Raw genomic sequence first — 26909 nt, 5'->3', positions numbered from 1 at the left:
AACCATATGTATGCTAGAAGTTCTTGGTACATTCCTACAGCCCCCTCTCCCTCCTAAAATAAGCCTGGCTATTCAGTCTGCGCTACCAAATGTTCAGGTAGTAAGAGTGGAGTTTTGTACTGCCTCAGATACAGTTTTATGAAAGCCTTCGATGGGCTTTAGAAAACTGTCCTTAGCACTGTTGGCATGACTGAGAATTGTGTAGGTTGGATTACATTAACTCTTAAGATACTATGAGTCCAAAGAAACCATCAAATAGGTTTGGTTTATCCAAGGAAGTGCAACTAAACTAAACACAAGACTAACACTCACTATGGGCTGTTGTAAGCCCGAGGCTTTCCTTGAGGTACCAATAGAAATATTGTATAAGAAATGTAAGGAGTATGCTCTCAACTGTGAAGTAGGTAAGCTTTGTTAGGGAGAATTCTCTGTTTAGGCTGAATTTCCTAACCTAGTGAGTCACCCAGCAGCTTTGCTGGATTTTTGGGGTTTATTTTTTTCTCCTGCCAAGAGTGAGACTCTTTCACCCTCACTCTTGGGCATGATTTCAGTGCGTTTCTTTGAATCTAGATGTGTTTAATGGGCTATGGTGTATTTTACTCCATAGGGCTTCATGTGTTTTTGTGATGTGTGTTACACAGCACCCTCAGTGCAGTGACGCACGGGTGTCATAGTGACCCCCCAGTATAGACTCCATACCCTGGGACTGACTACTGTCTCCCAGGGCATGTAAAGTCACCATTGACTTTACTAGTCTTAAATTCTGAACAGAACCAGTACAAAACATCATATTGTGGACGTACTGGCTGGGGCAATTCAATTGCCCCGGGGTCTGTTAGTCGAGGGGGCACGTCTCCGTCTCCCTGATCGAGTTTTGGCTGGTGGCAGTGGATACTACTTTTTATATTCAACCGCGAATATTTTCCTATGCGATTTCCCATTGTTTTAGGCTACTATCTTTATTTAATTATTTACAGTAGCCTCGAACATACCGCCGGTTTATTTAATTAATATTAATTCTCCGGTTGGTATTTTTTGCCAAAACTTGATTCGAAAATGGCGTTTGTGTTCTCTTCTGTGACTCCAACCCAAGTCGAGCCCTTATTTCCACTTTTTGGCGGGCTTCTCCACAGAAGCCATCCAAAGTGGTGCCACTCTGTCTGGGGTACTTAGGAGGGGTGGAGGGGAATTTAAGCACCCTGGACTGAGTTGCCTAGGCAACTCAAGTCGCACTCCATCCTGATTGGCCCAAGTGGTGAGCCGGCCGGCTCACCACTTAGCATGTTTGAGTGACAGCTAGGCTGAGTGAATGGGGGTTTTCTGCATAAAAGCAGGGCTTTGGGGACTGGAACTTCAGAAGTCGCCACATGACCTAAGAATCCGACGAGGGAGAAGCTGAGCCGACCTGCCACGACACCACCACCGGTGGAGCCCTGCTGGACTGCCTCACCACTTTTCCCAACGACAGAGATCTCCCGCCGGAGAGTCTTCTTCCTTTGACTGGTGGGGATAACCAGTTTCACCGTCTTTTCGCTTTCCCGACGTACCTTGTGGCCGCTTTGCCTGTGCCAAGCACCCCGGCAACCGGGATACTACGTTTTACCACGACCGCGAAACAAAGGTACCACCTTTAACCGGAAAACTCTGCGGCTGGTTTCTTCCGTGGTAGTGCATCAACCTTCATCTTTCCTCCAAGTCGAGATCTTCTCTTCCCCTGGACGACGACGCGACTTGCACCCACTACCAGGAACAACTGCCACCGCTGGAGGATCCTTCCCACTTAAGGTACCGTGTCCCGCCTGGCTTCCCTTGCTACCGACTGTACGGGGTAGATTTAGCCCCCGGCTTTCGAACCTGGGTTAGTCTGGGACACCATGGCTAAACTTTCCTAAAGCCTCTCTAAACTCTTTTTGAACCCTCTGCAAGACTTTCTAAGCCTAGTGTAACTGTGTGATCTTGGGCGCATTTGTGCTCTGCTCTCTAAGAGTTGGCCCAGCCTTTGGACTTTGGCTCACCAGTGACTTTTACTCTTCTGCCTTGCTAACAGTGTTCCTGAATCTTAGAGTGGTGTACCTTTCCATATTCTGTCTTTTTCCCCTCCCTTTCTCACAAACTTATTGGAGTGCAATCTAGTTAAGCGCTCACCTCTGTATGAAAATAAATGGTATTTTACTGTGACTTATCTGATAAGGAAAAAGGGGTGTATGTATTACAATAGTAACTGTGTTTAGAATATTTTACAATAAGACTGCTGGAGTGTTTCAACTGTGTTTTTAAATAAATAATTATATACTTTGATACCAAAGCTCTCGTCAGTGTTTGCTTGTATTATTGTAACTGAGTGCCTATTGTGTATACTTTGCATACTGCCTAACTCTTCTTGAGGGAATTCTGACTGCTCAGCCACAGCTACCAGGTAAATCTGGGTGGTGCAGACTGCTACCAAGTGGGTTTACTGCCAACACCTGTAGTATTAAATCTTGTGCAGTGGTGCCTAAGGGAACTGCACAGGTTTCTGCCTAACAAGCTTGATTTAATACAAAGGTTGTGGGATAATAAAATGTTAGTCCACAAACAACCCTGTGGCTCCTTCGAACAATAATGGTGAAAATGAGGATGAGGAAGTTTTAGGCACCAGTCAAAAATCCTCTTGAGGAATAGTATGAAGGTTCTGATGAGGAGGATGATGGCTCACCCTCTTCAGCCCCTTCTCCTCCTGGCCCCATAGCATAACTTGTGGGGTGTTCATGGAACTGAACCAAAGGAAACTTATCGTGGACTATAACCTGAAGGTCAGAAGAATGGAAAGAGTAACGTATCTATGGAAAAAGATGTTTTGGACTGTGCTTATTTTTCAGGGTCTGAGTCTGAAGCTTTAAGGATCCAAGAGATGGCGAGTCTGTATGACAGGAGGGATGACATTGTTATGACTGAAAACATTTGACCTCACTTGTAAAATGTTTGGTCTGTGTGAGTGCTAAAATACTCTGGGTTCTTTTTAGGCTTCCCAAGAGTGACTATCGTGATCTTGGATATGAATGAGACTGAAAGAAGTGCCTGGAATGGGATGAAACAAGCTCTGATACCTAGATATGAGAAGAACCCTTCTCAATATCGAATCCCCTAAGGGCATATGAGAAAAGGGATGGTTTTCAATGGACCACCTGGGTGAGTGCCTGAAAATCTTAAATGGGCAGATGGGAGACCAGAAAGTGAGTATATTTTAAAGTATGGGGAATTCCATCCTAAGAAAACACATTTTGTATGCCTGTGTTCCTACACTGAGGCAACGTTTGGTTGACTCAGGGGAACCTGACCCCCAAACCAGCCAGTAGTAGTTGCTGACTTGTGGGAAGCTAAAAGGGTTCTCACAAGTATTGTGGGGTTCCTCATACTGAGGGGGAGAGAAAGCATGTTTCAAGAACATATTTCTGAAACCCATTCCACTAAGGCCCTCAAAATGTAGATGGTAAAACCCATGGGAATAAAGATGGGTCTAAAAGTCCTATCTCCTTGTCCCTTATCAGATATGTTGCCAGTGTAGCAAAAAAGCTGTTGTCCTGGGCTCGGCTGAGCCACCTTGTAAAAAGGTTGCGGCTCATAAACTTGGAGGCCACCTTAAAGGATACCTCCTCAGAGAGAAAAGGCCTTAACTGCCACTCTGAAGGACACTTGGGTGAAAAACCCATAGATTCAAATGGGGACCAAGCACCTAGGCCCACAAAGCAAGAGGTCACTTCTGTGACCCCACCTTTAGTGTACACTAAGGTTGATTGAACCCTCTGAAAATCTATGTACTGTGGAGATGGTTAAAACTGAAACCCTACAATCTGTGGAGGGGGTCCTTAAATCTCAAAACCTGGACTCTCAACTTCATGCTGTGGATTGTGATGAATCTACAGAGTCTTTGCCAAGCCCTAGCCTAAAGTCTTCTCTCATGTCCCCTGGGGAAGGCAGTCGCTACCTAATTCTAACCCTGGGGATGGTTTCAAGGGGAAGTGGTGACTCCAATAGGAGAGACACAGTATTAATCTCCCTTTGAGGATGAAGCTGAAATAATTCCCAAATATTTAATGACATGCTATCAATGTACACGTCCTTCTAATATTATTAATGTCCGCGAGCATATTGTAAAAAGTTAGTTACACAGAACCAAGTTGGTGCCTCAAAGGTTCAGCAATTGATGATGAAATCCTTGAATTGTCAGACTTGTACCTTTTTGAGAAATCCTAATTTTAATCTCCTCTTATTCTAATAATTCTCAATTCATAGAACAGCCTGACTTAATAAAAATAACATGAAACAAGGTAATGTTAAATATTCTTCTATGGACATCAGTTCCCTATAATGCTAAAAGTACTGGGAAGAGGAGCGTAGAGGCAATGGGGACTCAGAATGGTGAAAACTCAAAGGTGCAATCTAGTTGCTGTTATTCAAAGCACCTGCGTGGGATATTTAAATCCCAATATAAGGCCCATCTGGAGGGAGTTTTTGAAGCTCATGAGAATGAAGAAAACGAAAGTGCCACTGAAGAACGCTGAGTAACAGGAACAGCCAGGGAGAGAAGCCCACGAGCACGAGTCATCCTGAAAGGTGAAGTCCAGCAGAACATCTCAGGTTTATTCTTCTGGTAGTTGATCATGCCACAACATATCCTGAGGCCATCCCACTGAAAACAGTAACTGCAAAGTTGGCTGCTAGAGCATTACTATGTATTTTCACTAGGGTGGGGTTCCCGAAAGAAGCAGTGTCTGACAGAAGCAGCAACTGTATGTCTAATTATATGCAGGCCATGTGAAAGGAGAGTGGGGTAACATACTAATGTTCTTCTGCATACCATCTACAAACCAATGGTCTAGTTGAGAGATTCAACAGAACTTTCAAAAGAATGATTGCAGCCCTTGAGGAGCCCCAAAGAAAGAAGTGGGACCTTCTGATGCAGTGCTTGCTATTTGCCTACAGAGAGGTACCTCATGAAGGGGTTGGCTTTAGTCCAGTTGAACTCTTGTTTGGTCACCCTGTCAGGGGAATCGCTATAGTTAAGGATGGGTGGCAGGCCCAATTTCTCCTGTCACTACCAATGTAGTGGACTGTGCTTGGATTGAGGAAGAAGATAGCCCTTCTGATGGCTCAGGCCAATGACAACCTGCAGGTTGGACAAGCACTGGTGAAACATTGGTGTGAGCAGAAAGCTTCACTTGTACATTTTTCCACATGCAGAGAAATCCTGATCAGCAATCTTAAACGGCCTTGAGCTTTGCAGGACAAATGGTCTGGTCCTTACAGTGTAGTTTAAATACTTGGTGAGGTAAACTATTTAGTAGACCTTGCAAGAGGTGGTCAGGCTCCCAAAGTGTTCTGTGTTAATAGATTGAAAGCTTTCATCCCTGGGGTTGAAATGGGAGCCCTGCTTCCGACTTCAGAAGAAGAGAAATTTAAACCTCTCGCTGACCTGTTCCAGACCAGCCCTTCAGATGGCTCCATTGAGGGTGTAATAATATCCCCTAAACTGACACTACGACAGCAAGGTGAGGTGAAAACATTGCTTAGGCAATTTCCCCCCCTTTTTACGCCAACTCTAGGCTTTAACACCTTGGTGTAAACATGACATTGATGCTGGAGAATAGTGTGCCTGCCAAAAGTAGGAGTTCTCGAATGTTGGACAAATTAAGGTCTCCAAGTCTGAGATCAACAAAATGTTGGATCTTGGGGTGATCGGTCCCTCTAGTAGTCCTTGGTCCAGTCCATTGGTTCTGTGTGTTGACTACAGAGCACTAAATGCTGTCACCAAGACAGATGGCTCATCCACCTCCACGAACAGATAAGTTACTGGACAAACTGGGTGCTGCAAAGTATCTCAGTACCTTTTATCTCACTGCAGGGTATTGGCAAACATCCGTGACAGAAGATGTCAAGGGGAAGACTGCATTCTCAATGCCTGAGGGACTTTACCAGTTCAGTGTTATGCCCTTTGATCTAAAGAATATATCATAAGTCATTTATAACGTGCCTGTACACAAGTGTTTCTAGGCGCGACAAGACAAAGAGGGGGAAACAGAAGGAGGACAAACAGCGATCTTACTAGGCCTTGTGTCACTCTGATCGCGCAAGTGCAGGGAAGAGGGGAGAAGTGCCAAAGGGGTTGTGGGGGGTGAGAAGTGCAGATGACTCAAGTGCTGCCATAGGGTGGCTCTTAAATGCGAAGAGAAGGGACTATAGCGTTACAGATACAGACCCTTAAGTGCTGAGGTAGCCAGGTGGCAGTGGAAGGGTAACTGGATATGCAGGAGCCTGGGCCCTAGTTCAGGGGTGGCCAGGTGACCATTGTGCGGAACTACCAGGGACATTAGCAGGGGAGAGGAAGAGCGAATGTGAGAGTGAAAAGGAAGCTCTTGAGTTGATGCTGGAACTGTAGGTGGTTCTGCTCAAGTTTGAGAGCGGCGGGGAAGCTGTTCCAGTGGAAGGCCCCAGTTGAGGAAAGAGATCCCTCCCCCCAATTCTCTGCTTGGAAAAGCGTCTAACCCTCAGATGATTGGTGGTGGATGAGCAGAGAGCTTGAGAAGGAAGATGTTTAAGAAGAGAAAGTTAGAGGTAGTGCGGTCCCAGGCCCCAGAAAGCCTTGTGGACGATGCAAAGTGTCTTGAATTTGATCTTTTCAGCCACAGGAAGCCAGTGCAGAGATTTCAGAGCTGGAGAGATGCAATCCCTGGGCTTGAGGCTAAGGACAAGTCTTGCAGTCCTGTTCTGGGTGAGTTGTAAAGTTTGAAGAGTAGAGGCAGGCAGATTTAGAAAGTCTGCTGCAATAGTCCAGCCTGGAGGAGAACAGGGCTCTAGAGACAGTGAGCTTCTGGGGGAAAGTGAGAAAAGGCAAAATACCTCGAAGGAGGTGCAGTTGAAAGTTCTCATAGATGTCGGAGATGTGAGCGGAGAAGGAGAGGGTGGATTCGAAGATGATACCATTGTTCTTAGCCTCACAGGAAGGATCAGGAAGAGGGCTCAGGGTGGGCGGCCAGAGAGAGGGGAAAGGAGGGAGCAGGTGTCCCGATGCAAAGGATCTTGGTCTTAATGGCATTAAGGCAGAGATCATTGGTAGTACACCATTCCTGAATTGCGGCCAGACAGTCCGGTATGAGAGAAGGAGCAGAGGTGGCTGAGGGGAGCCTGAAGGAGAGCTGGGTGTCATCCACATAACACTGAAAGTTTGAACAGAATGTAGGGATGCGGTGGGCCAGAAGTGCAAGGTAGTGGTTGAATAGCCGGGGTGAAAGGTTAGACCCCTGGGGAACACCACAAGTAGAGAGAGACCTAGTCGAGAGGAAATGTACCTGCACTTTCCAGAGGCTAGTCAACCATGCTCTGAATGGGTTAGATTAAATCTGCATGATATTGTAGTTTTCAGCCCTACTTGGGAAGATCATGTGAGACCTCTCGGAATTTTGTTGCAGGCCTTTCAGCAGGCCCACTTGACCATGTGGCTGGTGGGTGCAAAATGCAGCCTCTATCCAGCAAAGTCCAAGCAATACAAGACTGTGCAAATATCACAACTGAAACTCCGGCATGGGCTTTTCTATTACAGGAATTTTATGGCAGACTATCGCTCCATAGCTGCTCCTTTAACTGCCCTCACTACTCCAAAGACCTGTCTGGTCTGGGGAGTGTGAGAAGGCCTTGCAGGGCCTAAAGCTTTCCCTTTGACAGGTACCCTGATTACCACAGACCTTTTATAGTGAAGACCGATTCCTCTAACACTGGGATAGGTGCAGATGTCTCTCAGGTTGATGACAAAAGCAGGGAATGTCCTAAATGTTTCATCAGTCGCCAGAAGAAGGCCAGGCTGTTTTTCCATTGTTTTTCCATTATGTGTGCCGTCAGGAAGCGGAGATCCTACCTCTTTGGGACAAACTTCACTGTGCAGACAGACCATAAGCTCTTAAAGTGGCTAATTGGCATGAAGGGATAGAATCTGCAATTGTTCAGTTGGCCCATAAGTCTTCAACGCTTTGACTTCACCGTTGAGCAAAGGCTAGGTACTCAACATGGAATTATTAGGTCATGGGTTTGATACAAGTTACCATTCTCCATTCTCCAAATATAAATGTTACCGCCAGCGAAAACCTCCAAACATTGAACCCACCCACAAGGGTTTGTGTTATACAATAAAGTCAGAAAAGGGTTTGTGGATAATATTCGCGCTCAGTACATGCGTATTAATGAACAGCATTGTTGTCACAACAAAATGTTAGAATATGCAGATTCTTTAGTGTAAATACAATGCATTTTATTTCTTGTTTTCCGAAGAACAGCCGACACGTGTTTCGACCAGCTTGCTCGTTCTCGAGGCCCAAACTTAAAATTGATTCTTCTCAATTCTGGGGGAAAATTCCGTCCCCTATGATGCGAAATGGGTATATCTTTTCCCCTCAATTATAATTGTTTTCAAAAAATGATGATTCCTCGTCAATTTATTCAGGTGAAAATGCCTTTTTTGCCTGGAAGCAATACGTCTGTAGTGAACTGCACAGAATTCTCAGGGGTAAATCCCATACAAATTTGTCCCAGCCGTCAATGTCTGACTTTAGGTACTCAACATAGCAATGCGGATTGGCTGTCCAGGATTTATAACCGACGAACAGGAAACCCATCCAATGGTGGGTTAGATCCCCTGTCCTTTGTCTTTAGACAAGAGTATTAGGAAATATTTCCTTTTTGCAACTTTCCCTACATAGATGTCTATTTCTTTTTTTTTTTTATCCTGTCTTGACTTTTTGAGAGAAATAAAACCTTCAGTTTCACTAACCTTGCCTTTTTTGCTCATTTGTTATGGGGAAATGAACCAGTCCCTCAGACTGTTAGTACTGGGAAACTTCAGTTTCAAATGCTTATATTTGTACATTGTAAACAGCACCTTACAGTGCAGTTCAATGATATCACACTAACGTTTTACAAATGGTATTTTGTTTATTTTTAGATGTGCCTAAAGACAAGCTGTTGGCAGCAGTTACATTTTTACAGTTGGCTTTATTTTTCCTGTGGCCATTCACTTTTACTGTGTAATGCTACTAAATGTGGCTAATCCTCTAAAATAACCATGCCATGAAATATTTGCTTGTTCTTTGGCCATATTGTAGTTTGGCCTTCCTTCTGCCTTCCAAGGTCAGGAAATCCCATATAAAGTCATGCACTCACCCGGGAAAGTTGATGCTTTTGCATGCTAGGGAGTCTGTGTGTGTCTGTGTGGCCCAGGAACGGGGCTGGTATATTCTAATCTCAGTCCACTTCCCTGGTGCCAGAAAGTCTGCTACCGGGGCAAATATGAAACCAGTAGATGTCCCTGATTGGACAACTACTGGCCGTTTGAACAGTGTAGAGCCTGACCGTTGGTGTGCTTGGACTTGCTTTCAGCTCCAAGTTTGGATAAGAGGACTGCTGCAGCCATTCATAAGATCTTTGTTGAAGCCAAGAATCCTTTGTAGAAGTGTAGCCTGTTGAGTACCCGTGGATGGCTTCTGCAGAGGACCAGCATCCCCTCCAGCGATAGGCCCGGTGAAGCCCTGCTCCTCTTCCTGATCTCTGAAGAGTCTCATTGGTGCTTCAGACCGTGGACTAGTGGGACCAACTACTCTTGCTGTCTTCTCGTATCCTGCCTCTGGATTAGCCTTGGGTCTGGAAGAGAGGAGAACATGTCTACTGGTAAATTGTTTCTGAACTTTTAAATAGTTTGAATCACCACCATAGGCCCATTGCACCCCTTTAGAAAATACTTAACTGTGAGAAACCTTGTGTTGGAACCTATGACCTGTGGCCCCATACATCTTAGGGTTGAACCTCTAAAGTATAGGGAATTAAACTTGTGACTGGTTCTCAACGTTTTATCTACATCTGCATTACCTACTGTTCCACCAGGTTAGTTATTTAATTATGTATTGTTAGTGAACATACTAGTGATTGTATGTATTACTTTTATATGCTATTTTGTGATATTACTACTTACTAGTTTCATTTTTCAGTATGTTATGAAGGCCTAAATAAATAACGGTTTATAACTGTATAAGTGAATTATTATGTGTTATTCTACGGAGACTCATTGAGGGCCCCTGACCACACTTGCATTCTCCTTCGACTAAGCCATGACCACTCGCCACTCTACCTTGATTTGGTTTTGGTTAAACTCTGCGCTCCCTGTTCACCATAACTAGGGTGGCCTCCTAAAATCTGTCCACTAGGACTGATTTTAGAAATCCATCTTAAGTTTGTGATCTTGTTGCTCACGAATAGGCTTATATTTCACGAACTTCACAAATACTGTATTGTTTTAGATTATTTTTGACAATATTTTGGATTACTTGTGAATTATTCATTGAATCATTGAGACTTGAATCAGGGATTCTAGGATAAAATAGTTCTACTGCAGTACAAGGAAAACCTGCGCATGCTTGTTTTCAAACATCTTACAACTATTCAGACCAATGTCTGATATGTGTTCTAGTGTGCCCTAAATATATTTCATTGTGTCAATTTATAGTGCATAATGCCTATTAATATTTGTCAAGCAAACGTATTTGGTAGTTAAGCTGCAGGATATTCAAACATGGATAAAAGCTGTAGAGGTTGCATAGTCTAAATGAAATAAACTCCAGGGACTATATTTACAGTATTTATTGTAAATACTGTAAACAAAATTGCTATTTAAATCTGAACCTTTGGTAACATCTTGTACTTCCAATAGATACAAAGTATCCCTTGGTCATAACTAACAGTAGAAAAACATTCTTTATATGTATTGTACGTAACCTTTGACCTACACACGTGTCGCTACTTTTTGCACTTATTAATTGCTCAAAAAAAATAAAAAATATAGTTAATTGAAGGAATATATTGTTTATCTTGAGTACTTGCTTTGTATGCTCTTTCAGCTTGCCAATTATTTTTTTCCTCTCTTGTGAGCTTGGAATCACTCTTCTTTTTCATATATTGTTTGCAATCAGTTTTTGTGCTTTTGCAGTTTTCCACTGGTTGCAAAATATGCTTTATCCTAAGAATAGGAAAGATAAAATAAGTGTGGATGGAACGAGAGAAGCGTAAGGATGAAATAGAAAGACAAGTTGAAAAAGGTCTATTTCATGAAACAAAAATTTTGGGAGGAAGGGTAACGAGGAGGGCGTTTACTGCCCAACAAACTAAAGAATTTGACTGAAAGTCATTCATTCAGAAGATTGACAATGGGAAGGGAGAAATTAAGTTTAGAAGGAAAGACATTTGTGAATGGTTTGGAACATTCTATGCTTTCTTCTATTCAGAAGAATGAAATGCTGAAGAAAGTGAGTTAGCCACATTTTTTGCCAAAATAGAAATTCCATGTCTACCTGAAGAAGGGAGGGAGGTGCTGGATGCACCAATCACTTCAGCACTTTCTGGAGGGATTGAGCAGATGGGGAGCAGGTGCAAGTGGATCTAGGTCACCTGGCCTCAGCCCCGCCCACCTGGTGCCTTCCTGGTTGCTGCTCTCTTTCCCTACCTAAGGAGCCCTCCAGCCTCTTTCCCTTTGCAGATGGGGAGCAGGTGCAAGTGCACCTAGGTCAACTGGCCTAAGCACCGCCCACCTTCTTAGCCCCGCCTCTGCCTTCCTGTTCTTAGATCAAGGGTGTCGATCGCCTGGGCAACCAAAGCGAGGGGCAGACGAAGCAAAGGGCAATTCCTGTTTGAACCAGGGCATACAAAGAAAAGGGCAATTCCTGTTTGGACCTGTTCGGACCAGGAGGACCCAGGGTTCAACCCCTGCTCCGACAGCAGATAAGCATGTACCAACATGTGTTTACTCCCTCTGTCCCCACACGCCATCCCCACCCACTCTGGTCCCCCCGTGATGTTCCCTTGTGCCCCCCCTTCCTGCACACAGGTGTTGCCTGTTTTGCTTGATTCTTATACCCTGCTCCTCCCAAGCCCCTCTCCAGGCTACTTTTGCAGGAGTCTGTCCTGAGGCACTCTGGTGTCACCATCACCGTCTTGTGGCCAATGCTGGATTTGACTTTTATGGACTTCATTGATTCACAGTGCTTCACCCTTAACTCTCATGCTGGACTTCCTTTGCATCTTGTAATCATGGTGGCCCTGAATCATGCTGTTCCCATCTTCATCTTGTATCCTGGCTTGCAACATTATGTGTTATTACGGACTCCTGCAATTGAATTCGCTCTCCACTTCTTTTGACGGTTTACTCTGTTCTCTCCTCCTCTCCCTTTCCCCTTTTTCCTATCTCCTCCCCTTACTTTGTTCTATGCACTTACTCTATCAGATTTGTCCCTTGACCTAGTATGATGCATATGATAACAACCCTGTCTGTCTCCTCCCCGTCCCCTTACTTGTTTCCTCCCCCACAAGCACTATTTAAAATGTTGTCAGAGCTAGTACGATAGTCGCACGTTTTGTTCCTTCCCTCACTTTCTGCACCCCTCTCCCTCACCTTTTTGTTTTTCTCTGGCTCTACCAGAAATGTTGTCAGGCCTAATACAGTAGTCGCCTGTCTGTTTCCATTTCCTTCCCACTCTCACACCCCCCCTTACCTATCTATGTCTTAACTCTTGCACTATCTGAAATGTTGTCAGGCCGAGTACGATAGTTAATTTCACATCCTTACTGTTCATGGCCTGTAAGAATGTCGTATTTTCCCTTGTTCCCTCCCTTGCCTTGAAGCACTTGGAAACACTTTGTGTATAGGCGCTATATAAATAAACTATCATATCATGTCTAGGCGAGAAGCAGTAATTACCTTGATACCAAAACCAGGAAAAGATACCACTAAATGCAGCAATTACCGGCCTATTTCTTTACTTAATGTCGATGTAAAAATGTTCTCAAAGATTTTGGCTACTCGGCTACTTAAATCTATAGGAGAACTGATTGATTTTTCACAAGTGGGAGATAGGTATGGTTAATAACATTAGGACCTTATTATATCTAATGGGGTTGTCTAATTCTAAAGCCAAAGAGATGCTACTTATTTTTTTAGACGCTGAGAATGCCTTTGATTGTGTTAACTGGTCATTCTTGAATTATACCCTGATTCAAAGGGGGTTTGGTCCTAAATTCTTAAATGCTATTGGTGCCTTGCAATATGGAATCTCAGCCAAGTTATGGGTTAATGCTGAGCTGTCTCTAACATTTCAGTTGTTTAGGGGAACCAGACAAGGTTGTCCACTTTCGCCCTTTCTGTTTAACTTGGCCCTAGAACCGTTATTCGCATTCATAAGACAGGAACAGGTCCTTCATGGTTGGTGGGTGGGAGATAGAGAAGTTAAAGTCTTAGCGTATCCAGATGACTTTATTGTTAGCGAACCCAGATGAGGGGGGAAATCTTCTGAAACGTATGTTAGAGGAGGTGGGATCACTTTCTGGTTATAAAGTCAATTGGGAAAGGGTTGTTTTCCCACTTCGAAGTTAATCTTTCAAGTAGGAGTTTATTAGACTGGAATTGTCAATGGGCAAGTTCTTATGTGAAATATTTTGGGGATTTGTCTTGCACGTGACACAAAGATGGTGGATTTTAATATTGACAAATTGATTGCGATTTTGCAAAAGGATTTACGTAAGTGGGATCGATTGATTTTGAATATTTGGGCGGAAAATGATGCTCCTACCTAAAGTTTTATATTATATACAATCACTCCCTATGAAATTTACCTAGAAAGAGCTTAAACACATTGACAGAATATTTATGGACTTTTTATGAGGTGTAGATGAAAGGCCAAAAATTCCCTGCTTTATCATGAATCGCCAAGTTAGAGAGGGGGGTTTTGGATATCCAGTGTTGGAAAATTATCAGAGTGTTTCTACTTAAGAAGGCCTGTAATTATTTTATGGAGGGTAAGATAACAGAACCATTTTGGCTTACCATGGAAAGAGAGATACTTAAACCATTTACTTTAAATAGTTTATATTCTTTTGGGAAGTTGCCAAATTCGGGGGTTAAATTGGAAACTGTAGCCGTTACAAAAACTGCATTAGTAGAATGGATCCTGGGATGTGGACAGGATTTATTTATGTATGGAGGAGCATCCATTTGGCTTAATCCGGGGTTGCAAATGGATAACAAAATGTTAAATTGGAGAAGCTGGGCTAACAGGGGTATTATAAAAATTGAAGATATATGGAAAGATTAGAAAATGGTTTCCTTTGTTGAGCTAGTGGAGCAATACAAATTGGGCAATAGGGAATATGGAAGGTATAGATCTTAAGCGCAATTAATGGTTGAAAGGCAACAGATGTTGGGTGTACCACTGAACAGAAAACACAATATCTGTGAATTGTTTGATACTCCACATCGTATGCTATCAACTTTTATTAAGTTAATGCCCATTGAAAAATATGTGAAGGAGTCATGGGAGATGTTACGTCTAGCTTGGGCTTAGGAATTGGGGAGAGACCGGTCAGTGAATTTATGGGAAAGTGCTTGGAGGGTGGCAGTAAAGAATAAGATGGATCTGAAATTGCGCTGTGTTCATCAACGGGTTTTGGGTTGTGTATACTGGACACCAGAGAAGATGTGTGCAATGAGTTTGGTAGATTGTGATCTTTGTTGGGGTTGTCAACATACAAGGGGAACCTTATTACATATGCTTTGGGATTGTAGGAGGGTATTATATATATATATACTAGACATAATTGATGTTGAGAATATCTCATTTCGCAAACATTTATGGCAGTTTTTACTTTCAAGTGAGGGTAGATGTGAAAATGTTTTTTGTGCCTCTTCGTATTCGATTGATGGAGCTTTATTGATGGCAACTAAACAAATTATGAAAGTGTGGAAGACTAGAAAAAAGCCTCAACTTGAGAATTGGTTGATGGACATGCAAATAATTTTTGCAAATAATTTCGAATTTTGAGAAATCTCAATCAATTAGATTCAATCGTGAGGGTGAATATGCTGAAAGATGGGGAACCTTTAATGATCTTTATGGGTAGGTGTAGGGTGGGGTACTGTAATTTATTGGTAAACGTTAGTTGGGGGTTAAATGTTGGGTGGGGGGGTTGGTGGGGTTTGTTTTGTCTTGGGATTTATGTTGTCTGTGTGTCTTATTTATTGAGCCTTAAGGGTGGGTATTGAATATGCTTGTTTCTTGTGTATTGTTGTTATAGGTTGGATAGATAAACTTGGTTACTTTTTTATACTCGCTTATGTTATTAATGTAATGTTTATGGAATAAAACAAAACAGCAAGAAAAAAAGTTCTATTACAAAGCAATCGAATAAGGTTCTTGTGTTATTGCAAATAGTTTTGTCAGATATGTGAGCCACAAGCTGTTTGTAAACATTGTTTTGATGTACACTCATTGAGTGAATGAACCTTTGGAAGGTAATCACTACTGTCTTGTTATGAGTCTCCGATTTAATTAGCAGTATTGGTTACAATATTCCTATGTAATTCGCAGTATTGGTTACAAATTTCCTTCTTGATATTTGGAATAATAAATAGTGCACATATGCGCCAGGTGTTTATTTCATTTTCTAACATACTCCTTCCGAGCAAAGATGAATAAAAGAAATCAGCTTATTACAAAGTACTTACTGCTGTTTTTTGTATCTCCTTGTATGTTTTCTTTTGGTATGTTGTGAAATATAGAATAATGTGTTCTGAGTTATACATTATTATTTATTTTTTTACAATGCGATCAGTCTTTTGAGTACCTTTTTGAAGTACACTTTTAGGCAATGATCAGCTTAACTTGGCACTTTGTATTCTTGATGGTGTCTCCTTTGCTTCCTTCCCCAGCCCTTCTCTATGGATTGCTATGCATAGGAATGGCCTACATTTCCTCTATAATGGGCTCAGTGCTGCAGGTAAGACACACTGACCAGCCTGGATTTGTAGTTTGCTTTAGAATAGTAATGTGAACAATTTAAAAAGTTATTCGAAATGCATGATTCCTGGCATTTGATAGCAAATACCCACATGTAGTACTTTCAAAATCTGTGTAAAAAGTATAATTTTGTGAGCACAACCACCCCGATTTAAAATCCATAGGTAGTATGTTAATTTGGTATCAAGGTGTATGCAAAAGGATAGGACCTGCCTTGATGTCTCATCAAAATAACAGTTGCCAAATGTGCTTTTTGTGAGCATCTGCGTTTACTGCTTCTGGTATTCAGTGCAATGCAGAGTGGATTCTACTTCTGACGCTTGGCACTGGTCAGGTGGGACAAGTACACTGCATCCTTTTGTTCAGGATTAAATTAATCCAATTGTTGCTTATGTTCTATAAAAACGTGCACTTTTCGTTAGGTTGACTACATACCATCCGCATTTTATTATTTTGATCAGATAAACTGTAGCAACTTTGTGATCTGTGATGAATCCCCTGAGGCCCGGCAGGTGAGGCAGCTACCGGATAGTTTCCCTGGGGGTGGTACTCAGCAGTTGGATCTCATGGGAGGGAAAACCCGCTGTGCGACCAGTGCTGAGCATATTGGTAGAACACAGTATCCCTTGAACACCCCCACATCTCCTTTACCTCCTCCATCTTCACCCCTACCCTATATACTTCAAATGGATTGTGTCCTCCCACATATTCCTCATCTTTGATATTCGATATCCATCTTCAGCTGCTTTGGAAAAACGTTCTCGGCAGAGGGCGCTGTGCTTCGATGCAGTTGACTCTGTTCCTCGAGGGCCTCGGTCTCGACGATTATGTCATAGAAGCTATATATAGCATGTGCAGCACCCGTTGGCTTCCGTCCCATTTTTCTGAGTAAGCTTACGCTTCGAGAACTATGGCACGCTTCAATAGTTTAGTTCGTGAACATCTAAAATGTCTTCATCTTTGACACTGACTACCCCGAAGTGTCAGGACTGCGGTTCCAAGATATCGATAACCGATCCGCATACAGTATGCTTGTGGTATCTCAGTGTGGAACACAAGACCTCGGACTGCTCGGGATGCCAATCGATGAACGTAAAAAGTTATGAAGAAGCGAAAGGGGAAATTGGCGATAGGTAGAAACCCCAAGAAATCCCCATCGACTACCCCGTAGAAGAAACCTTTTTTGGATGATGCGAGAGGACTCTCCTCGAAGGAAGAATGTGAAAAGGTCCAGGTCGAGGAGTGGCTCCCACCACTCGTCGAAAAAGAGGCACCATAAGTCGCCTACTTCGACATCTTCGTCTGAATGGGATGTGTTCATGTTATAAATGTTCAAGATTTTTGAAAAAGCAAAAACCCTCGACAAGCTATGCTCCTTCCTTCCGGGCCTTCTAAAGCCAGTAAGGAAAGAGCTCGAGCCAAATCCTGAGCGCCTTAGAGCCTGGGGCGAAGGCCAGATCCACATCGAAAGCCGTTGAGACCTTGACGCGATGAGGAATCATTGAAGGATCCTTGAAGGATCCTTCGAGCCGCAAGTCGAAGAATAAGTCGACGCCAGCTGCACCCTCGATGCCAGCTGCGCCCTCGACGCCAACTGCGCCTTCGGTGCCATCAAAGTCGAAAACGACTTTGTGGAAAATATTGAAGACTCCTCGAGCGTCTGGCTCAGCATTTTTGAAACTGTCGACGCCTTTACTAGATAAGACTTCTACTCCTGAACCTATAAATGATTATTTTTAGTCATTAACCTCTATTTATGAGGATAAAGAGCCATTGGATACTGATGCGCAATTTGGGCTACAGTATGGTACACCAAATGTACCTGATAGCTTGATATCGGAGATGTCCAGGCTAAAAGACCTTTATGAAAACTTACAAGCACCCAGTGGAGTGGACACATCACCAGAGTTAGAATTTAGTAAACCTGAATCTGATGAACAGGCAGATGCATCATATAGACAGTTGATGTCTAAAGTTGTAGATTACTTGGGATGAGTAGACCTACCCTCCCCTGACAACAGGATTATCTAACAGATATCCTTGATACAGGTCCGCAAAAAAGATCCCATTTTACCATTCCACATTGCTCTTCAAAAAAGGGTGACTGCCAACTGGGAGACGCTAGAGTCAAGACCGGCAGCAAACAAGAATTTAACACGAAAAAAACGCCCATCTAGTAGTGACCCCACCTACTTAACAAAACACCCCACCCCAGAAGGTCTGGTGGGGCAGGCAGCTAATGCAACCAACAGGCAGCCTATCCAACCATCTCACCGGATAGGGATGACAAAAGGATAGATGCATGGGCTAGGACATTTATTTATTTTTCTTTGATTTCTGCAGGGAGCATGGCTCTTGAGTCAGCCAACTCCACATGTGCCCTAGCAACATTTTCATAAACTGTATGAGACTGCATTTCTATGGCGGCTGAGCACATTCCCGAAGGGGAGGAAAGAGACTACTTCTTGGATATTGTTAGAGACGGCAAAGAAGACTTGTGCAAGTCTCTTCCGTCGGGTCTGGATTCTGCTGACGGCATCAGCAGAGCCATGGCGGCAAGCACCGTTATTCACAGATTTGCGTGGTTGAGGAAGTCTGGTTTTGCACCGGATGTGCAATCCAGACTCCTCAACATGCCCTTTGACGGGTCTCATCTTTTTGGCAACAAAGCTGAAGGGATCCTTGAGAAGTTGCAGACCTCAAAGGCGGCATCTAGAAGAATGGCGAGACATTACTTTGGATGCTTGGGCCTTGGAAAACATAGCCCACGGTTACTGCTGTCCTTTCATACAGAGATCTCAGAACAATCCACCGAGGAACCACTCTTTGAGGATTCCCGATCCGCTCCTTGTGCAGGAAATGTTAACCCTACTAGATGGAGAAAGGCACTGTAGAATTGGTGCCTGTAGTGGAGAGGAACAAGGGATAGTATTTCCCCTAATGTATTAATAGCCAAACAGGACGGAGGACTGAGACCCATCTTGGATTTGAGATACTTGAACAAGTTCCTCAGAAAGGACAAGTTCAAGATGGTCACACTTTCTCAGATCCTTCAGGTTCTCGAACTCCAGGATTGGATGGTGTCATTAGACCTTCAGGATGCTTATTTTCATGTGCCAATATATCTCCAGCACAGAAAATACCTGAAGTTCGCAGTTGGCGGTTCATCAATTTCGAGTTCTGCCAATCAGGCTGACCTCCGCCCCAAGGGGTTTCACCACGCTGATGGCAGTGTGGCAGCAAATCTCAGGAGAGGGGGGGGGGGGGAATTCATGTCTACACCTACCTGGGCAATTGGCTGATTAGGGCACGTTCTCCCGAACAAGTCCTGGATCATCTTTACGTCACCTGCCACTCACTTCACAGACAGGGCTTCTCCCTCAATTACAAGAAGTCCCATATGACACCTTCTCAGAAACTAGTTCATCAGAGCTGTCTGGATACATCCTTCTAAAAGAGCTCACCACCCAAGGTGAGGGCTCAATACAAATTTTTATGTGCCCAGCGTGTCCCAGCCTTCTGTTTTTCTTTTTTAGGTTGCTCTGCCTCTCATCTTGCATCTTTCTGGTGCCAGAGGCCCACCTGAGAAAAAGATCCCTTCAATAGGTACTCAGAACTCAATGGTCCCAGTTCTTCCTACTCCAGGTTCCAAGCAGAGTCACACACAATCTTCTGTGGTGGGCCTGCGAGGACAACATTCTGAAGGGAGAACTTTTTTGGCAACCATGGGCGGAGATAACAGTAGTGACGGACACTTCACTCACAAGGTGGGGGCCCACACCAACGATCGGGCAGTCGCAGTCGTTGGTCTCCATCGGAGTCCAAACTTCATATCAATCTTTTGGAGCTGAGGGCAATCAGACTAGCGCTGAAGGCCTTCCTGCCCTCTGTACGGGGAAAGAATGTCCTGATAATGACGGACAACACAGTGGCCATGTACTACCTCAACAAGAGAGGTGGTTGTTAGGCAGAATTATATGCAGTACCCTTTGGGAACACTACACGCAATTAAGACTACAAGTGACAGTATTATTTCACCTTTGGTATAAGCCTGTACCACAGTTCTAGTTGTAGCAGTAGCGGAGCCGCCAGACTTTTCTCAAGAGTAAGTAAGCAGTACAAATAGTTACACAAAGGACAGAAATTACTATGATTCAGGCAAACACTGACTCAAGGTTTCCAGTAAAAGAATATATATTTATTTACTCAACAGTTGTATAACATTTCACTATTCTAAGCAAGTTAAAAATCACAATCCTAAATACACCACACCACTTCCCTTAAATTCCAGACAAGTTAAGCTCACAAATTGAAGTAGGAGCAAAATGGCACTCCAGCAATTTAAAAGGGAGGGAAAGACAAAGTTATTAGAAATTAGGCAAAACCAACAGGTAAGTACTCGGGGCAATTGAACAAGAGAGACTACGGTGAGGAGATCCGCAAGAAAAGGCTTAGGGCCGAAGTCAATGGGTCAAAAGTCTTTTGCTCAAGATCACACAGTTCAGGGTAGTTTGCGGTAAAGTTCATGGCACAGATTCCAGACAAGGTTGGTTGGTAGAAAAGTTAGTTCAAAGAGAAGAGAAGGACAAGCCCTCGGATTGGAGAAAGATTTCAAACACTTTTACTGCGGTTGAATGAAACGGACAACCGGATTTGCATAGTACCTTAAAACGGAGAGGGGGCTGTAGCTGAGGCAGACGTTCCTGGTAGTTCCTGCAGGCTCATGGTTCCTGAAGCAACTGTCGGACTGATCAGAAGTAGGAAGATTGGAGGGTCCTGCACTACCTGAAGAAACCAGCAGCAGCGCCAAACAACGAATAAAAGGTGTGCTCCTTAAAAAAAAAAGTAGGGTCCGACCTTCCTAGTTATCCGGCCCACTGTAGCTCTGTACATTGAATTCGGTCCTGGCTTGTAGTTTGGGCGCACTGGTTGGTCCCACCAGCTCAAGGGAAGAGGTTTCCTGGAGGATCTTCTCTGTCGTCGGATTTGGAGATTCGGACCTCCAGCAGGGTTTCACCGGGCTGTTCAGTCCTCGTAAGGGTCCTCTTCTTCCAGTTCCTCGTTTGTACTTTCGTTCCAGTGGCACTCTGCCTTTTCAGTCCCAGAGACCTGCTTTTTATGCAGTTTTCCCCCATTCATCCAGCCTGGCTGTCAATCACACAGGAGGGTGGCTGGCCTGGCAAGGCCAGTCCCCTTGGCCAAACGGACAAGAGTGCGACTTGGGTTACCAAGGGAACCCATGGCAGGGGTCTGAAGATTCCCTCCCTCACATCCTGCCTACCTAGACTACTGTGCAGAAGCCCGCGAAAAGACAGCGAACAAAGGAGTCATCCCCGGTTTGGCACGCACAGAAAAACACGAGAAAGACTTTAACAAAAAGAAATGGCGAATAAACCCAGCTGGAACCAAAATATAATGTATTTGGTCAAGCGGGTTTATGTTCGAGGCTAATATAATAGCCTGAAACAATGCCACGTTTATATAATATAATCGCGGTAGAAAATTTAGGGTAGTTAGCACTGCCACCAGCCAAGTCTTAATGTTAAGGAAGTGAAATAAGGCTCCAAGAGGCACAGACAAAAAGGGATAAGAGTTAACCCTTTCCAATACGCCATGTAAGATGGGGTGTACTGGGTCTGTGGTTTAAAGTGACTATATAAAGTTAATGGCAACTTTACCTGTTTCTGGGGGACAGTAGTCCGCCCCAGAAAAATGGAATCGGTGGGAAGTCTCAAAGACAACCCTGTGTCACTGCACTGAAGGTGCCGTGTAACGCACACAAAAAGTGGTGCACATGGAGTAGGTGAGGCTCCAGTGCCCATGATCACACAAACAGTGAAAATACACACAGCAAAACACATGTAAGAGTGGGAAAAAGGCTCACACTCTTATCGGGTAAAAAAAAAAGTACGGAAGTACATGAAAGTACTGTTAGCTGTGTGAGAACGTCGGATGAAATTAACTGCATTACGGATCTTCGCGTTCACCTTTCAAGTACTTGCTCGTCCGTGCTCTGCTGAATTGCAGTATCAACGCTGAGCGGACGTCTTTAAAAGACACGGAAGCTGCCTGACTCGTTTCAGAGAAGTAAATAGTGAAAGTGACTTAAGTTCCTGTACTGGAACGTAAACGTATACTGCCATTTCTATCCACTTGTGGCTGAACTAAACTCCTCCCTCTCTTACTTGAGCTTCTTTCTGATTGGGCTAGTGACTCCTTCTCCCACCTTTGATCCCGCCCACTTAACTTCAAAAATAGCGTGTGCAGCGCACTCGCGCACACGGAAGTACATGAATGTACTGTTAGCTGTTTGCTGCTTTGCTGTTTGTGTACTTATACTTTTAACCTGCACTGTAGTTTAGGGGAAGAAACTGAATAAGTCTATTAGTGGAATATTGTATGGTGAGTCCATTAAATTTTTGTGTCATTTATATTGAACTTTGTTGTCACTGCTATTGTCCTTTCTGGGTTTTGTTGGAAAAGCTTATTGACAAAGCGAGAGATAAGTAAGCCGCGACTGCCGGTAATTTAGTGATCTGCTACTTGGAAAAAAAAAGGGAAAAAACAAAATATACTCTGCAGTCCTGCCATAATGGTGCTAACGTTGAAAACAGGAATGCCGCCACAAGACAAAATAAAAGCTTGTGTGGCAGCGGCTTTCCAAACCCCAAAATCTCCTCGCGCACCATTCAGTTAGTACGTGCGTGTAAATCTGCTACAAACATACAATCCTGTGCACCCTTAGCTGACATACGCAAATTTTGTGAACTGGGTGCTAAAATGGGGGGAGGAGGTGAAAAATTTCAATTTTCTCACTCAACCAAGGGGACTTGTATTGAACATGCAGATAAACAGGAAGAAATCGGGGGGGGGGGGGGTGATTGATTTGATAAATACCCCGCCTAATTTTCTAATAGCAGCTGGTGCGCTGGCTATCATTAAAGAACAACTAGGAATAAGAGGGGGAGTGAATGAAGTCGTACATACGGCAAAACCCCCAAACCCAACAAAGGACTTTGTATCTGATGATCAGGTTGAAATTATGGCTGAAACGGATTTCCCTGATATAGTTTTGAAAAAGGCAACATCAAGCAGAGAAAATTGTACTAATAATAATGATTGTGATGTGAGTTTACATAACCACAGCAAGGAGGTAAACTTATAGTGTGAAACTGGAGCGAGCATTCATGATCTATCTAAATCGCCAATGATGTTCTCCCCCTCGCCTATTGAGTCATCTGTATTGCCTTGCTCCTTCACGCACCCCACTCCACGGCGCAATCAATACACTCCGGCTTTAAAAAACCCACCCTCTCAAGGGACATTTATCGTAGGTGTTGAGACCTTTCTTCAAACAATGAATGCAGCGTTATTTTCACTGACACGACTGTATAATTCTTTAGATTCCAAAAATTAATGAGTAACATGTGTTATTAACTAAAGTACTACAGAATCAAAAGAATGCCAAGTTTTCATGCGACTGCTGTAATAATCAATATAATAGTGATTCAAATGTGAAAAAAATCTGTGAAGAGTAACAGAGGAAAATACATGCTGATAAATTTGAAAAACCTGATGTACTACTAATTGATTGCTCACAGAATCAACAGCTGGTGTTACAGCATCAGGCAGGAAAGGAGAAAATACCAGTGCAAAATAATGATGCTGCTAATAAAGCTGGAGAGAAAGTGCTAGAAATTAAAAAGGATGTCATTTGTGTGAAGGATAATTGTGTTACTGGACAGCAATGCTCCAAAAAAAGAAAGGCAAAACTGAAGAACATAGAAACCCCAGCTCCATCATCTAGTGGAAATGGCCAACAAAGCAAGGATGTTGAAATTGTAAAGGATTCTGCCCCAGATAACAAAGGGACCACTTACCTTATATTTGAGAAGCAAGCTAAAAAAGGACAAATTCCGATACCTAAGGCTACAAAAAAACCAAAACATGTTAAATCTATTCCTAACTCTAATATTTCTGGAACTAGACAGTTCATACAGACGCTATCAAAACCTATTTCAGCAACTACAATGGCGCAGAAAGCTATTGCCAATAAATATTGTGATGTTATTTTTTAAAGCTAATCAAACCAAATTGGCCAAAATAGCATCTTTGGTGTATGAACCTCTAGATAGCCTGGTTTCATTAAGTAATCAGAACAATGCAATCGCCTCCAGGTGGCTTTGGCTTCAGCTCCGTTAGGGAATGACACGGTTTCTGTGGAGCCCGCTTCTGTAAATATAGTGAATCCTACAGATTTGAAATCCTCTGAACTTTTGCCAGGAGAGCCTGCAAAATTGCCGGGTGTGGACACTTTAATAATGAAAGAATGGAAAGAAGAAATTGAAAAATCGGTTCAAAGAATTGTCTCTATGGTAATCAAATCTAATACAGCGGACTCTTTGGAAAAATCATATTTCGATCCAAGCAGTTCCAATGGCCTATCCAAATAAAATGTTACATCAAAGAGATCTAAAAACGAATCTTGCCTTAAGAGGGGCGCAGCGTGCCCCTCTGAAACCTGTCTTAACACACCATCTAATTTTGCAGTGCCGCTTGCATCCGTTCCACGCATTTGATCTCAGCAGACAGTCAGTCATGAACATCTTTGCGGATGTACCAGCTCTGGAAGGAATATGTTCGGCTGATATTGACCAGATAGAGTTCTTGCATCAAACTGACCTATCTGTCGTAAAGCTTTCACAAATGCACAATATTAGTCTATAAACCGACAATCGGGTTCATCAATTGAAAGTGAAAGATGTTACAATGACAGAGAAGAGAGACCATGCAGAAATTAACTATCCCAAAAGTCAATCACTCTTTCTCTATCCTCTTGGAACACGAGAGGATTTAAACATCTGACAAAAAGTAAGGATTGTCTGTTGGGAAAATGTGATATTTTGGCTTTTCAAGAGATGTGGTTAGCATCTGCCCCGGTCTGGGACAATCACATTATAGCTCTAGTTCCAGCGATTATGCCTGTTAAGGGTAGACCTAGAGCTGGACTTATGGTAGCCATAAAAATATCTCCAAATATTCAATTAGAGCCGTGGTTTTCCCTAAATAGTTTCCTTCAAATGGTGAGGATAAAAATTGATTCCAAGACCATAGGATTAATAAATAAATACTGGAACCATGCAGCTATTACAGACCAGGAATTCTTTACCTCCTTAGAGGTCCTTTTGAATATGACTCTTCTACATCCAACCTGTGATCACATAATCATTACGGGGGATCTGACTAAAACTTGTCATGCTCAAAGAGGTAAATGTGTATCTACAGCTGCTCTGAGATGGAATTCAATAATGGAAGAGCGTCATCTATTCAAACTTAACGGTGCCAAAAGAGGGGACATTCCACAACATGACACCTGGCATCGTGGTGCACAATCTGCCATGATCGATTATACATTCGTAGATGGGCAATTGTTATATTGTATAACAGAATTCTTTATTCTCACCCAGCTAATAAGTGACCATGATATACAAACCATGAACTGGTCATGGTCTGTACATGAGAAACAGTATGAAAAATTCGTTGGCAACAAACCTATCCTTGAATAATGCGTTAAACAGATTCAAATGGTGTCCAAAATCTCTGCACATATTAAGCTATAATTTGGTTACGAGTGAGACGAAGAGACTGAGTGGGTGTCTAACTGTTGCGCGTTCCTATGTGGAAGAAATGCAAATGTTTGCTGTTAAAAGAAACAACACAAAAAGAAATGGTAATAAGACCTTGCACACATATGATCAGGAAGTCTCAGTGCGGAAAGCACAATATAGAAAAGACAAAAGACAGGTGATGTATTTGAACTATTGTGATAGGGGACCCAAACTCAGATCGCTAAAGTGTAAATATAAGAACTGGTTGAAATCGAAACATGCTATATTTTACCAGCAGGATGCAGAAAATATGTTAGACAAAGAATTCAGCTAAGATTTGGTCCCTGTTGAATTATAGACAGTCCAAAGATCAAACAATCCACCAGCTGAATCCCATATCTCAAGAAGTATGGACCTCTTTTTACAAGTTCCTGTATGCGGATATTAATTTAGAAGAGGACACTACTTCAACTGATAATAGACAAGCTAAGGACTTGTCCTTCGATCTGGATGACATACTGTTTCATATTTCTAAACTGTCAACTTCTCGTGCACCAGGACCTGATGGCTTATCTAATTATATGAAAAAACAGCATCCTATGGCTTGGGCTAAAATTTTTCTGAAAATAGTGAGAACTCGTCGTATACCTAGCTCTTGGAGGAAAGCAATAACTATACCCATCTACAAAAAAGGAGACCATGAGAATCCTGCTAACTGTAGGCCAATATCTTTACTAGACATACCAAGCAACATTTTTGCTAGATTGCTGTTAAGAGATCGGAATGACTGGTTGAATGTTGTGAAATTGAGAGACCCAAATCAAACTGGGTTCATGCCGGAAATGGGGACGGCGATTAATCTGCACATTTTGGAAGTTATCAAAAAGCAAGAACAGCTAAAAGGTCAAACCTTATACTTGGCCTTTATTGATTTTCATGCGGCGTTTGATTCTGTATGCAGGAAATTGTTGATAAAGAAACTCTGGGAGGCAAATTGTCCAGAATATCTAGTATTTTGGATAAAAGAATTGCACTCGGAAACAACTGTGCAAATCAGAGTAGCCTCGGATGGAACACTATCAGATCCAATTCCGACATTCAGAGGCCTCAAGCAGGGGTGCATCCTGGCCAGCACTCTTCAATTTGTTCATGCCTGCGGTGCATCATGACTTTTTGAATCGTAGAGCAGATGCCCCTCGAATTGGGAGTCGTCCTGTGCCGTGGTTGTTCTATGCAGACAATCTGGTGTCATTGGCCAAGACTCCTGGGGGTTTGCACAACCTGTTGGCTGCCCTGAGTAAGTATGCAGATGCAAACTTTTTGACAATAAATCAAGCGAAATGCAAAATTATGATATTGGGTCTGAAGAGAAAAGGTCCTCAGTTTAACTACCGTTGGGTGATACAAGATGTAGAAATGGAGGCAGACTATAAATATCTAGGCC

The 26909-nt window shown here is 43.0% G+C and overlaps 1 protein-coding gene across 3 annotated transcripts in view; it reads left to right on the top strand.

Moving 5' to 3' along the window:
* SLC5A6 (solute carrier family 5 member 6) overlaps positions 1-26909 on the top strand; it is a 1144170-nt gene that overhangs the window by 635467 nt on the left and 481794 nt on the right. For all 3 annotated transcript variants that reach the window (XM_069605582.1, XM_069605584.1, XM_069605583.1), the window contains exon 11: positions 15770-15837. In XM_069605582.1, the coding sequence (XP_069461683.1) occupies positions 15770-15837 (68 nt within the window). The remainder of the gene's footprint in view (positions 1-15769; positions 15838-26909) is intronic.

This window comes from Ambystoma mexicanum, chromosome 4p, assembly GCF_040938575.1.
Source record: "Ambystoma mexicanum isolate Mex_15411 chromosome 4p, UKY_AmexF1_1, whole genome shotgun sequence".
NCBI classification, from domain to species: domain Eukaryota; kingdom Metazoa; phylum Chordata; class Amphibia; order Caudata; family Ambystomatidae; genus Ambystoma; species Ambystoma mexicanum.
This window is presented reverse-complemented; position numbering and strand designations above follow the sequence as displayed.